The sequence below is a fragment of the Bos indicus x Bos taurus genome, chromosome 20 (genome assembly GCF_003369695.1).
Source record: "Bos indicus x Bos taurus breed Angus x Brahman F1 hybrid chromosome 20, Bos_hybrid_MaternalHap_v2.0, whole genome shotgun sequence".
NCBI classification, from domain to species: Eukaryota; Metazoa; Chordata; class Mammalia; order Artiodactyla; family Bovidae; genus Bos; species Bos indicus x Bos taurus.
In genome coordinates, this window is record NC_040095.1 from 28,496,247 (window position 1) to 28,510,372 (window position 14,126).

A 14,126-nucleotide genomic window follows, 5' to 3' on the forward strand; every position below is an offset into this window, starting at 1 on the left:
CAGGATGGCCGGGAGGAAGAAGTGTTCTCCATCCTCAGTCCCACTAAAGTAAATAACTGAACCTTGGTGCATATGAGCTGCAGAGGTGTTTGCACCTCTGCACATAATAGTGTGCTGATGAATCTATAGATATTAAGGGTTTCACTCTCTCCCCCAGGAGATGGGCTAGGCGTCGCCTGCCAGCGTCTTTAGCAACCTCCCTCCCTGACCTGCCCGGGAGGAGAGGACAGAGGCGGGGGAGGCGCCGGCGCGGGTGTGACCACCGCACGTCCGGGCGCGCCTGCAGGCGGCAGCGCGCTGCATAATTGATGGCGAGCCGGACGGTGTTCTGGGTCGGCTGCGGGAGCGGTGCGAGTGTCTCGGCGTAGGAGGGCAGGGCGGCCGGCCCCTCCCACTCCGCCTTTTCTCTAGTGTCCATACCCCGGCCTGGCAGCGGGCGCCGGGCTGCGGGCGAGTGTGCGCGGCGACCCCGGGCACCGAAGGCGGTGGGTGGACGAGGACCGCGGCTGACCTGCTGGCGTCATGCGCGCCCTCCAGGGTCTGCGGGGGCCTCGGGCGCCGTCCCTGCCGCTGCTCCTCCTGTGCTTCCTCGCCGCGCTGCGCCGGAGCTTGGAGCACGGCCTTTCCACAGGTGTGATGGTTGCAGGGCCAAGGAGCGGGCGGAGAGCGCGCCGGGATCGGGAGGCAGAAGTCCCGGGATGCTGGCGGCCGCGGGCGGGGGCGACGGCCGCCTCCGCCTATTGGCCACGCGTGGGTTATCGCAACCTGCCGGGAGACTCGGGCGCCCCGCGAGACGGGGACGTGGGTAGTAGCGGAGTGTTTATGTGTTTCTAGGAGAGGGCGTGAGGTTGCGGGTGGGAGCAAGGCAGAGACTTGGCCTGTCTAAAGTGGCAGGATTTCTGAAAGACACGTTTTCCAAGGCCACCTCCCTTCACTTGAATCGATGCGTGTGTGCTCAGTCGCGATAGTGAGGCTTAAATATCACCTCTTCCTTCCTAGCAGGCGGGTGGCTTTGAGGATGTTTTTTAGAGCTGAGTTTAAATAACAACACAACACAACCAACCAACCAACTAACCAAACAAAGCCCCACTACCGGAGGATAGTGAGTGTGTATCTTCTTTTACACCTTGGTCTAAACGAAGACTGTAGGTTTTTCGTTTATTATTATTATTATTTTTTTTTGGTTGTGTAAGACACTTTTAAAGAGGGATTTTTGGTGCAAAGCAACACCGGATTTGCCATTTTAGCTTCACCTGTTTATAATTTTTGTGATGAAAGTATTCCATCTCACGTACTTTCTAATGCCAAGTTTCTGTATTATACATTATTACCTGCTAATTAGGATAGTAGATCGCCTCTAGCTTGGCAAATATTGCCCATCAGTAACTCAAGCAGGATCTTACTCTACACAAGGTTTTGAAGGTTTCATAGGCATTCATTTTTATGAACTTATTGCATGTAGACTTGTAACATATTTTAAAAATGGAAAGATAATCAAATAATAATATTATTCATTTTTAAATAAGTGTACTTTAACAGGTCTAGCTGTTAACTACTTGGACAAAACATTTTGGGTTGCCTCAGTTTCCAAATTTCCTTGCCCCACTTTCTCATTCATACCACTTATAAAGAATGGTCAAGGACATTTTTTTTTCCACCCTGGGGCTATCCCCCATTCACCTGTCATTCACCTGAGAGTATCGCACTTGTGAGGACCAGTTCATCTTAGGTGTGTCCTAGAACTTGGTTTCTCAACTTGACTGTATGTTCGAATTACTGCTGCTGCTGCTGTTAAGTCACTTCAGTCATGTCCGACTCTGTGTGACCCCATAGACGGCAGCCCACCACGCTCCCTAGTCCCTGGGATTCTCCAGGCAAGAACACTGGAGTGGATTGCCATTTCCTTCTCCAATGCATGAAAGTGAAAAGTGAAAGTGAAGTCGCTCAGTTGTGTCCGACTCTTAGCGACCCCATGGATTGCAGCCTACTAGGCTCCTCCATCCATGGGATTTTCCAGGCAAGAGTACTGGAGTGGGGTGCCATTGCCTTCTCCGTTCGAATTACTAGTGAGCATTAAAAATACTGATATGGTGGATCCTGCCTTAAAAATTCTGATTCAGTTGTCCTGGGATTCAGTCTAGATGTCAGGAGGTTTAAAAGCTCCCATGTGAGTTTTATCATATGATCCTAAGCAGGTTGAAAACCACTGCTTTAAAATGATACGACCTAGAAAGTGCACTGTTAGATAGGTATTCCATTGGTATCAGGGAGTCAGGTTTAAATTGACACTTAGAGTAGACTTCTAAAGAGAAAAAAAGTAGGAAACAAATGAAGGTGGAATAAATTAACAAGTCTTAAATAGAATGATGTATGCCATATATGTTTTGTTGAATGTCTGTTATATATGTAGTGTAAGTCCTGAACTTTTAACTGCCGCTTAAGCTAAAATTATGGAAGAATGTGACATATCAAAAACATGAGTTTAGCATCTCATTTCAAGGGAGAATTAAAAATTGTGAGGCAGCCTCATCTCACTTTATAGATTCTGTATCAAACTGGATGAGATTCAGTTTCCTCTTTGCTAAAGACCATTGTGAAGTTTACTGCTTTTTTTTTTTTTAACCTAGGTGCTTTTGAACTACTTGAAAAGAGATGTTCTATAAACCTAAGATTTGGGGCCATATTTAAATAATAAAAATGGTTATTGTGTTTTTTTAAATCATAAATATATCATATTTACTATGTAACAACTGCATGCCAGGCATTGCACTATGTAATTTATAACTCTGTGGGTTAGTTTTTATTATCTCTGACTTTCAGATGAGGAAATTGGAATTTTAAGGAGCTAAATAGTTGCCCAAGTACACATAATTAGTTAAGCAGTAGAGCAGGAAGTTTAGCATTGTTCAGTCCGACTCCAAATACTGTTTTCTTACACACAATACTCACTTGTCTCTCTGAAGTGGGTGTGTATGTGTGTGAAAGTTTGGAATCACTGACAGAGAGCAGAGTGTGTAGAGGTAAATACTTTATTTGGACTGAAGGGCATGATGACAGTCTGAGTCCTAGAATAAAGTTTGGCACAAGGACTCACCTTAATTCTTTTAGGCTGTTTCTTAATTAAATAAATGTAAAATAGCTTTATCGAAGGAGAAATATTACATAAGTGGGAATATTTAAATGCCACTATTACTCTTTGGGGGAAACAAATTGAAGGAATGAGCCATGCTTTATCTACTGAAAAATGTTTGCAGGGGAGTCATTTGAAATGATTGTTTTTAACCTCTAGATGATGTTGCTTATATGTTTCCTTGATCAACGCTCCCTTCTTTTCAAGAGATAGGCAGAGCAACTGCCCAGTAATAAGTATTCATTGCAATAAATATTATTCAAGCACCTGCATATGTCTGACATTGCTAGTCTGTATCTAAGAAGAAAACCTTAGCTGTTTTTACTTTTCATAGCATTTAAACTTTAAAGGAACAGATTGGCTGTAAACCTGTCTTTAGTAGGGTTGTATCTGATGGATCAAAATTTTGACCCTAAAGTGTTACATTTACAATTACATTATATACACATTGTTCAACTGGCTCTTCCTCTTCCTGGTCTTTTGTCCCCACCTTCTTCCCTCCCTTCTGGGAGGCAGGTCTAATAGCCTTTAGGTGGGGAAAGGCAGGAATCATCCCCCTTGGTAAAGAGAACCTGAGGTTTCAGGTCAGGGCATTAGAAGCTGAGCCAGTCAGGATGGCCTCCAGGTAGAAGAGCAGCCCTGTGTGAAGTGTTATACCCTAGGCACAGGAGGTGGCTGTTCATGCAGAAAGGTAGCACCAGACCTCAGGCCTTATAAGCAAGGGCTTCTAAACAGCCATGACATGGGGGTCTGATCCTGATCATGGGATGGAAGTCAAGTATGCAGGGGCAGACAGGGCAGGCCGCTGGAGCCTGAGTGGGTGAGGAAGACACTTCTTGGAGCTATGAGTGGCAGCGGCAGTGGGAGATTAGATTACTCTAAGTAAAGTTGGCAAGGATAATAGAACCCTGGTTTTCCTCTAGAGAAGAAGGAAATAAACAGGGAAAACTAACGTGAATCTTGAGGTGTTAGATTGCAACTGGCAGCATTAGTGTGAAGTTGTGACTTTAAATATCTATCTGTATCTCTTATGTCTCTCTCTATATAAATGGTTGCATCGATATGAATGTGTATGTATAGATATATGTATAATGCATATGCATGCATGCATGCTAAGTTGCTTCACTTGTGTCCAACCCTTTGTGACCCTATGGACTGTAGCCTGCCAGGCTCCTCTGTCCCTGGGATTCTCCAGGCAAGAATACTGGAGTGGATTGCCATGCCCTCCTCCAGGGGATCTGCCCAACCCAGGGATCGAACCTGCATCTCCTGCATTGGCAGGGAGGTTCTTTACCACTAGCACCACCTGGGAAGCCCATATAATGCGTATATATGTCATATATATTTACAGGTGACCACTCTACAACACAGCTTAATCTGTGTATAATTTATAGTCAGCCTTCTGTATCAGTGTGGTTCCTTTGTATCCAAGGATTGAATCAACCGTGGACCACATAGTAATGTATTATTTACTACTGAAAAAATATGTGTAGACTTGGATCCTTAAAGTTTGAATCCTCATTGTTCATGGCCAACTGTATATATATTATACCCATTACATATAGGTGTATATAAATATATGTTATGCATGTGTGTATATGAATATACACAATGATTTCTTAGCTCTGTCCACTGAAATGGAGCAACAATTTCCCCATAGTGATGAGCATACTTAGTACCCAAATCTTGATTCTAAATACATTTCTTCCTAATAATAACTAGAACTTTATATAGAAATGGCTGATTTTAGGACTGGAATGGGGAGGGGATGTGATGAGCTTGGACCCTTTTGTTCCAGAAAGCAATGAAGTGTTCAAAAAATGGTGAGTAATGTGAAAAGGATACAGAAGCCAGAGGGAAGGGGCTCCCACTTGATAAACAGAGCATCAAAGTAAATAATAATACTGATGGACTAGCATCCATAGCCACTGAAAAATGTCCATTGATTTATATAGGTATTCATGAGAACATACTTAACTAAATTAATTGAGTCAATTGAAAGTTTGATGAGGCACAAATTATATAGTTCCAAAGTGGGTGAGAGTGATAATTGTGTAGTCATGTCCGACTCTTTGTGATCCCATGGGCTGTAGCCTGCTAGGCTTCTCTGTCCATAGAATTCTCTAGGTGAGAATACTGGAGTGGGTTGTCATTTCCTTCTTCAGTTTCAAAGTAACTTCCCACAAAGTTTTGGGAAGTAGCTTGCCACAAAGTATTAATGAAAAGAGAAAAAGAATAATTTAAAGTGGAGAATCCTGGCTGACATCACTTGAGTCAAATGATCAAAGTGTAAATCAGTAAGGAAAGAAATAAAAATTATGTGTCCTCTGATAGGATGCTGTGAGAGGAAGGCATTGTCTCCTCTATGATATTCCTGCCAAAGATGTCTACTCTAAATCTAATTGTATTACAACGTAACTATCCTGGAACTTGCGTAAGCATCAAGGTCATAAAAGTCAGGAGAGACCAAAGCTGTGAGAGTGAAGAGAATAGAGGGACACGGTGGCTCAAGGCAGCTCATGTGATCCTGAGCTGAAATCTTTGAATAAAAAGTACATTATAAAGACTTCTGTTGAAACTCCGTTAAAGTGTGGGATGAGATCAGAGGGCATAAAATCCTAATTTCCTGGTTTTCACAGCAGTATTGGGGTGTTGTGAGGTGTGTCCTTTGTAGGAAATATACTGTCTTTTTTCCAAGGTCAAGTGAGTCTTTAGGTCAGCAACTTATTCTCCAGTGGGGGAAACATTCTTTATTCTGAACTTAAAACTTTTCTGTTAGTTTGAGATGGCTTGAAAAGAAGCAAAAAAAAAAAAAAGTTACCTCTGAGAACTCTTGACTTGACTGATGCACCACAAGAATAGTTGAGAAACAGTCATTGGTTTATATAATAGGTACTGTTTCTCAAAGGAGTATTTGTCCTCAAACAGAGACAGATTATAAGTGTTGAGACTGTTTGTCCTGGACTGTAATCGTTTCAAGTTACTTTTATATAGCTGGCTTCACATATTTCACAATATCAGATGAACCTTAGAAATAAACAACTTTGGACACACACATTGACATAGAGGGAAAAAAACCTCACTGTGTTTTACTAAAAATAAACTCTCTACTCCCAATAAAACGTCACTATTCAGGCACATCTCAATATATTTTAGTATAGAAATAATAGATATTATGTTTAAAAATGGTGTTTCTCTTTTATTTGGAAATAATATTTTCCTGTTATCTGTAAAGTTATTGTGGTTTTATCATTACTAATGTATCCCTACTTTCAAGATAGAATATTTTTTTATGACAGCCTCATAATTACATTTCTGAGATCCTGCAAAGGAATTTGAGTGTCTCATCTGATTGATCTTGAAGCCTAGAGTGCTTTTGTGAGGTAGCCAAGAGCCTGGAGCTAGCTAATGACTGTAAATGGTTTCTTGGTTTGCATTTTAAAACCACATACAGCTCTTGGTGCAAGTCTCAAAATAGGCCCCAGCCACGAAGGTTGTAAGAAAAGTTCACTCTTTAAAATAGCTGCACTTAAACCTGTAAAATAGGAACTCAGAGCCACAGGGTCATATGAAGATTTTTAAATACTGCGTTGAGAAATCAGGGTTGAAGATGTACCTGTTTTGAAATCAGGGTTTCTCAACCTTGGCAGTATTGACCTTTGGGGCTGGAGAATTCTCTGCTGGGGCGGTGCAGGGGTTGGGGGGGCATCCTTTCGAATGCTTGGCAGTATCACTGGTCTCTACCTGTGAGTGGGTGTGTTGTGTCCCCACCCCCTCAAGTGTTCAAGCCTTGACCATTGGTACCTATGAAAGTGAATTTGAGAGTAGGGTCTTTGTAGATGTAATTACGGTAAAATGAGGTCATAGTAGATTAGGGTGGACCCTTAACCCAGTGACTGGTTTTTATGAAAGAAGGGAAAGGAAGATTTGGATAAAGAGACACAGACACAAGGAGGAAAGATGACCACATAAAGATGGAGCCAGAGTTTGGAGTGATGCAGCTACAAGCCAGGGAATCCCAAGGAATGCTGGCAACCATCAGAAGCTGGCAGGGGCTCCCCAGGGTGCTCAGTGGTGGAGAATCTGCCTGTCCTTGCAGGAAATGCAGGAGGGTTTAATCCCTGGTTTGGGACGATTCCCTGGAGAAGGAAATGGCAACCTACTCCAGTATTCTTGCCTGGAAATCCCATGGGCAGAAGAGCCTGGTGAGCTACTGTCCATGGGGTGGCAAAAAGTAGGATACAACTTAGTGACTAAACCACCATACCCTATATAAATAAAGGGAGAAATGAAAAGAAGAGGGAAAGATTGTGAAGATATATAAATATATACAAGACAATACAAGAAAGATAACGTGGGTGGAAGTCAAGGCCCTTCTTTCTGTGGATGGTCACCAGGTCATTACTGCCATCTATGACCATGTGTCCTCAGCTAACATCTCTGCTAATTGGGTTTTACACTGTAAAACCTTTGAGGTTGCAAAGTTGGACACGACTTAGTGACTGAACACGCACACACTTTCTCTCGCTCTCGCTCTCGCTCTCGCTCTCTCTCGCTCTCTTTTACCCTCTGACCCACCCATCCCAGAAGCTAGGAGAGGCAAGGAAGAATCCTTACCTAGTACCTTTAGAAGGAACAGGCACCTTGATTTCAGGCTTCTAGCCTCTAGAACTATGAGAAAATAAACTTATCTTGTTTTATGGCACCGTATTTGTGGTAATTTGGTATAGTAACCCTATGAAACTAATGTAACCTACTAGATACAAGTAGTACCCTACAAATTGTGACAACTTGAATGTCTCCAGACCTTGCTAAGTATTCCCTGGGCATGGTGATGGTGGGGGGCAGAATCACCCCTAGTTGAAAACCATCGAACAATATCTCAGTCTCCAAAGAATAACCTAGTCAGTGAAACGTTTAAAAAACCCAGTCTCTAGAAAGAGCAGAAATGCTAGTTTTATTTGGCATAAGTTCACTGTTAAAATATCTTGATGACCCATGTAAAGGTAGTTTAAAATATGGGTTTCCACACTGCCCTTCAAAATATATTTTATTGCAACCATCATATTTAAAGAGAAGTTCAGTTTGCATTTCTGTGTGACCAAGTTTTAAAAGTAGGTTTATAAGGCTGTGTAAAAGTATACATTGCTTTTGTCATTAGGCTTTTTAATTGTTTTTTAATTTTTTAAAAGTGAATCTAAAAATCACCTTCTTGTCTAATAGTTCCCATACTATGTAAAAAAAAAAAATGCATTCCCTATATAGACTATTATCTGTCCATGACGTAGAAAGTCTGACATAAATGTTCCCATCAGAAGCTTATTTTCTTACCAAACATCTTGACACACTCTCTCTGGGGTCTGTAGGAATCAAGGTAGCCTTATTCCTCTTCTTTTTTGTAATGAAGCTATAGATAGGGGATAGGAATATAGAAATACTATATTTCTAGAACCCAGAGGTAGAACTCTAAATGTACTGCTTACAAGCAGTATTGGTAATTAGATGTTTTAATGCTGTAGTTCAGCTGTATCATGACTTAAATGGCTTTTAGAATTTGGCCTGGGATCTCATGGTTATATACAGTATTCCTTCCATGGGGAAATATATTCTGATGAAATATATTCTGATGAAGCCTTTGTTTCATAAATAGTATACGTTATCTATTCCTAGGTTATTTTGTTTCTGTAACTGGGTTGCTCATTTATAATGCTATATGTGTGCTAAGTCGCTTTAGTCGTCTGATTCTTTGCAGCCCTATGGACTGTAGCCTGCCAGGTTCCTCTGTTCATGGGATTCTCCAGGCAAGAATACGAGAGTGGGATACCATGCCCTCCTCCAGGGGATCTTCCCAACCCAGGGATCGAACCCATGTCTGTTGCATCCGCCTATATTGGCAGGCAGGTTCTTCACCACTAGCACCAGCTGGGAAGCCCATAATGCTATATATCAGAATGCTAAAACTTCTTAAAATGTTAATTTTACAGTTGATAGCAACCAATACAGGCTTCCCTGGTGGCTCAGACAGTAAAGAATCCACCTGCAATGTGGGAGACCTGGGTTCCATCCCTGGGTTGGGAAGATCCCTTGGAGAGGGCATGGCAGTCCACTCCAGTATTCTTGCGTGGAGAATCCCTGTGGACAGAAGAGCCTGGTGGGCTACAGTTCATGGAGTCATGAAGAGTCAGACAAGACTGAATAACTAAGCACAGCACAGCAATCAATACATTGCTGTATCCACAATGTGGATAAGAGAGAGGAGGACAAGGAATGGTGTTTATCCTACTAATAGCTTTTTCTTACACTTTTTTTCTAAATGGAGTTCAGATCCTTTTGAGATTATAAAATTTAAGAGATTTTCAGGAGGGGTTAGAGAAAATGCTTCTTCTTAAACAGAGATATAGTTGAACTTATTTTCTGACTTAAGTAAAAGCAAATCTTAAAACCCAAAGCAGTTTTCTAGTGTTACTTAACACAAGCTGGAATCAAGATTGACCAGAGAAATATCAATAACCTCAGATATGCAGATGACACCACTGTTATGACAGAAAGTGAAGAAGAACTAAAGAGCCTCTTGATGAAAGTGAAACAGGAGAGTGAAAAAGTTGGCTTAAAGCTCAACATTCAGAAAACTAAGATCATGGCATCTGGTCCCATCACTTCATGGCAAATAGATGGGGAAACAGTGGAAACAGTGAAAGACTTTATTTTCTTGGGCTCCAAAATCACTGCAGATGGTGACTGCAGCCATAAAATTAAAAGACGCTTATTCCTTGGAAGAAAAGCTATGACCAACCTAGACAGCATATTAAAAAGCAGAGACATTACTTTGTAAACAAAGGTCCGTCTAGTCAAGGCTATGGTTTTTCCAGTGGTCATGTATGGATGTGAGAGTTGGACTATAAAGAAAGGTGAGCACAGAAGAATTGATGCTTTTGAACTGTGGTGTTGGAGAAGACTCTTGAGAGTCTCTTGGACTGAAAGGAGATCCAACCAGTCCATCTTAAAGGAGATCAGTCCTGGGTGTTCATTGGAAGGACTGATGTTGAAGCTGAAACTCCAATACTCTGGCCACCTGTTGCAAAGAACTGGCTCATTGGAAAAGACCCTGATGCTGGGAGGGATTGGGGGCAGGAGGAGAAGGGGATGACAGAGGATGAGATGGCTGGATGGCATCACCAACTCAATGGACATGAGTTTGGGTAAATTCCGGGAGTTGGTGATGGACAGGGAGGGCTGGCTTGCTGCAGTCCATGGGGTCGCAAAGAGTTGGACACAACTGAGTGACTAAACTGAACTGATCCTCTTTTTTTTTTTTTTTTTCCGAATTTACTTCAATTGAGTAGGGCCCCATTTAAATATGTGATAATGTTTCTTTAATATTAAGTAGAAAGCATGGCATGCTTATTTCATTTAAAAAATGTTAATAGTGTAAATTATAAATCCTTCCAGCAATGCCTATTTTAAAAGGTAACATGTTAAAGATATCTAAATAGAGACCATTTTGCGATTTTCCATGAAACAGTAATAACTGGTGAAAATTAGATGTTACTCAATTCTTTGACGCAACACCCTCATGCTCCATTTGCCAAGTGCAGTGTGCATGCTCAGTCACTCAATCATGTGTGACTGTTACCCCCGGAATGTAGCCCTCAAGGCTCCTCTGTCCATGGGATTCTCCAGGCAAGAATACTGGAGTGGATTGCCATTTCCTTCTCCAGGGGATCTTCCCCACCCAGGGATCAAGCCCACGTTTCTTGCATCTTCTGCATTGGCTGGTGGATCCTTTACCATTGTGCTGCCTGGGAAACCCAGTTCCTTGAGGAGAGAAAGAAAATGTTTTAATCTCTAGCACAACTACTAGAGGCTAGCTACTCTCTTATGTTGGCATTTTGGCCACTACCTGTAAAAGAATACCGAGTGGAACGCCTCCAGTAATGACTAAGAAAGGAGTGAGCATGGTAACTTGAGGAATGTGTGTTCCGATCTCGGTGCCGTCACTCAATATTATGCAGCTTTTCTATCCTCCTTTCTTTCCTCTATGAAATGAAGCCCCAAGGAACACGTCGGTGGCAGTATTTGGATCAGGATACAAATTTTGCCTCTCCGTTTTGTGTACTTCTCTTTTGTGACTCAGCCAGTCCTTTCGGGGAAGTATTCAAACCACATCTGCCTGACTGTCCTGCCAGTTTCCCTCAAATACCATCGTTGGCTGAGTCAGTCTCCTGTCATCCTACTGAAAGCAGTAAGGTTTACCTTCTCACTTTTTTGATTAAAACATATCTTGGCTAAACAAAGAGCTTCTCACTTTGCTTTTCTGACACCTTGTGCAGACTGCCCTGCTCTTGTACTGAAGACTCTTAAAGGTCTTCCCAAGACAAAATTCACAACAGTAGACATGCCCTTTTGCACTTGGGACTTCAGTGGAATCTGGAGCCTGATCATGAATGCTTTAAAGGCAATACAAAATTAGGATACAGGTGATGGCTGGTTTGTGGATGTCTGGTTATATTTTTAAGATAGGACCTGGCAATTGGAAGTAGTCACAACAGCTAGAATAACTGGAATTATTTCAGTTTTCTTACTCTTTAAGCTTGGTGTTTCCTTTTTCTCCTATTCCTTCAACTTCCGTAAATTCAGATTTTTGCCCAAGCCAAGCCTAGATCCTTTTTTTCTTCTTGCTCTAATGTAGACCCTAGGTGGACCCATCCATCCATGTCCTGATGATGCAAAATGTGAAGATAACCCAGCCTCATCTCCCTGGTGTGTTCTCTCCAGTTCTCTTCTAACACCAGAGTCATTCAAAGATGTAGATCATGCTTCATATTCAGTAGGTCACATGCAAGCTTGTATACAACACACAGGCTAGTTATAGTCAACATTATGAATGGGTACTACTCTGAAATTTTAATGACTGTCACAAATGGTGGGCCTCAGTCAATATCATTATGATCCATGTAGCTTTATATTCCATATTGACATCCTGCATGTATGCTCTCTATGTTCACTTATTTAAGTGAAATGAGAATGACAGTGTTTCTTCCAGCTTATGTCACTCATATTGTTGTTGATAGTGTGGATAATAATAATGATAATAAGTGTCAGACAATCTCAAAAGGGTTATGAGCTTGTTTCAGGGATAGAGTGTGATGGAAGACCTTCATGATGGTATTCCACTGTACAGTAGGCTAGGCTAAGTGGAAAGACCTCCTGAGCAAAGGAAGTACTAATATCCAAGCTTGTGTCTGTAGGCTTCACAGAACAGATAATAGAGTGGAGCATCTGTCTTGATCTCCTTGAGATACTTTCTCTTTAATGCAACCTCTAAGTGAGCTATGCCCAATAACAACAAAAAAAGGAACTTTCATGTTGATAAACTTTTTGGCTATGTCTGTGTGTTTGAGAGAGAGTGACAGAGAATATGAATGAATGAATATTAGGTGTGGATGAAGGAGAAGTTTGTATTCTTGACAGCCTAGTGAGAAACTCAGGGCATATTTTCCTAAATAATCACTGTCAGAGAGCAGTGTGATTTAGGTATGTTATTTGGTTAAAGGATATGAGAAACTGCATTCCACCTTCTAAGATTGTATTCAGTTCAGTTCAGTCGCTCAGTTGTGTCTGACTCTTTGCGACCCCATGAATCGCAGCACGCCAGGCCTCCCTGTCCGTCACCAACTCCTGGAGTTCACTCAAACTCACATCCATCGAGTCAGTGATGCCATCCAGCCATCTCATCCTCTGTTGTCCCCTTTTCCTCCTGCCCCCAATCACTCCCAGCATCAGAGTCTTTTCCAATGAGTCAACTCTTTGCATGAGGTGGCCAAGTACTGGAGTTTCAGCTTTAGCATCATTCCTTCCAAAGAACACCCAGGGCTGATCTCCTTCAGAATGGACTGGTTGGATCTCTTGCAGTCCAAGGGACTCTCAAGAGTCTTCTCAAACACCACAGTGCAAAAGCATCAATTCTTCAGTGCTCAGCTTTTTTCACAGTCCAACTCTCACATCCATACATGACCACTGGAAAAACCATAGCTTTGACTAGACGGACATTTGTTGGCAAAGTAATGTCTCTGCTTTTCAATATGCTATCTAAGATTGTACTAGAAGTGATCAAATCTTTGGACCATGGGCTTATTTGAGAGTTAGGCTCCTCTGTCTTTGGGAATTCTCAAGGCAAGAATACTGGAGTGGGTTCTATGTCCTCCTCCAGGGGATCTTCCCAACCCAGGGATGGAACCCAGGTTTCCTGCATTGCAGGTGGATTCTTTACCATCCAAGCCACTGGGGAAGCCCAACATAAATATAAAGCGTACATATACTATACAGTCCATGGAATCCTCTAGGCCACAATACTAGAGTGGGTAGCTGTTCCCTTCTCCAGGGGATCTTCCCAGCCCAGGGATCGAACCCAGGTTTCCCTCATTGCAGGTGGGTTCTTTACCAGCTGAGCAACCAGGGAAGTCCTGGAGAGCAGTGTGATTTAGGTATGTTATTTGTTAAAGGATGATTTTATGAGAAACTGCATCCTACCTTCCAAGATTGTGTTAGAAGTGACCAAATCTTTGTAACATGGTATATTGGAGGGTTAGGTTCTTCAAAATACTTTTTAAAAAAATTAGGCAATATTGTAAAGGCGGTGTGTAAGCTGAAGCAACAAAAATGATAACTTGCTTTGGTAACATTTTTCATACATGTTAGAAAAAGAAACAACTAGAAATCTAATCTTGCAAATGGAATAACTTTTTAAGCAGAGAATTTTAAAAAATGTGGTATAAAAGAGGCTCAAGTTTAATTTAAAGTAAATGAAAAGTTTTCAGAATGCAGTCAAGTTTACAGTAATGAGCCTTTCTCCTTCTCTGCCTTGTTTGGTAGAGTTGGGGTAGTCTTCCTGGGAGGTAATGTCTATGTCCTAAAGTCAAACAGAGAATAGCTGGTGTTTAGAAAAAAAAAAAAAAAAAGGAATCTTTGAGGAGAATGCGACAGATGGAAACAGAAA

The 14,126-nt window shown here is 41.8% G+C and overlaps 1 protein-coding gene across 7 annotated transcripts in view; it reads left to right on the top strand.

Moving 5' to 3' along the window:
• The first annotated feature begins 300 nt into the window (after positions 1 to 300).
• The window catches only part of EMB (embigin), a 65,990-nt gene continuing 52,164 nt past the window's right edge, over positions 301 to 14,126 (top strand). For 3 of the 7 annotated variants that reach the window (XM_027520044.1, XM_027520041.1, XM_027520043.1), the window contains exon 1: positions 301 to 631. In XM_027520044.1, coding sequence (XP_027375845.1) covers positions 523 to 631 — 109 coding nt within the window. In that variant the 5' untranslated portion in view covers positions 301 to 522. The remainder of the gene's footprint in view (positions 632 to 14,126) is intronic. The other 4 variants (XM_027520047.1, XM_027520045.1, XM_027520048.1 and 1 more) reach the window with 2 other exon arrangements.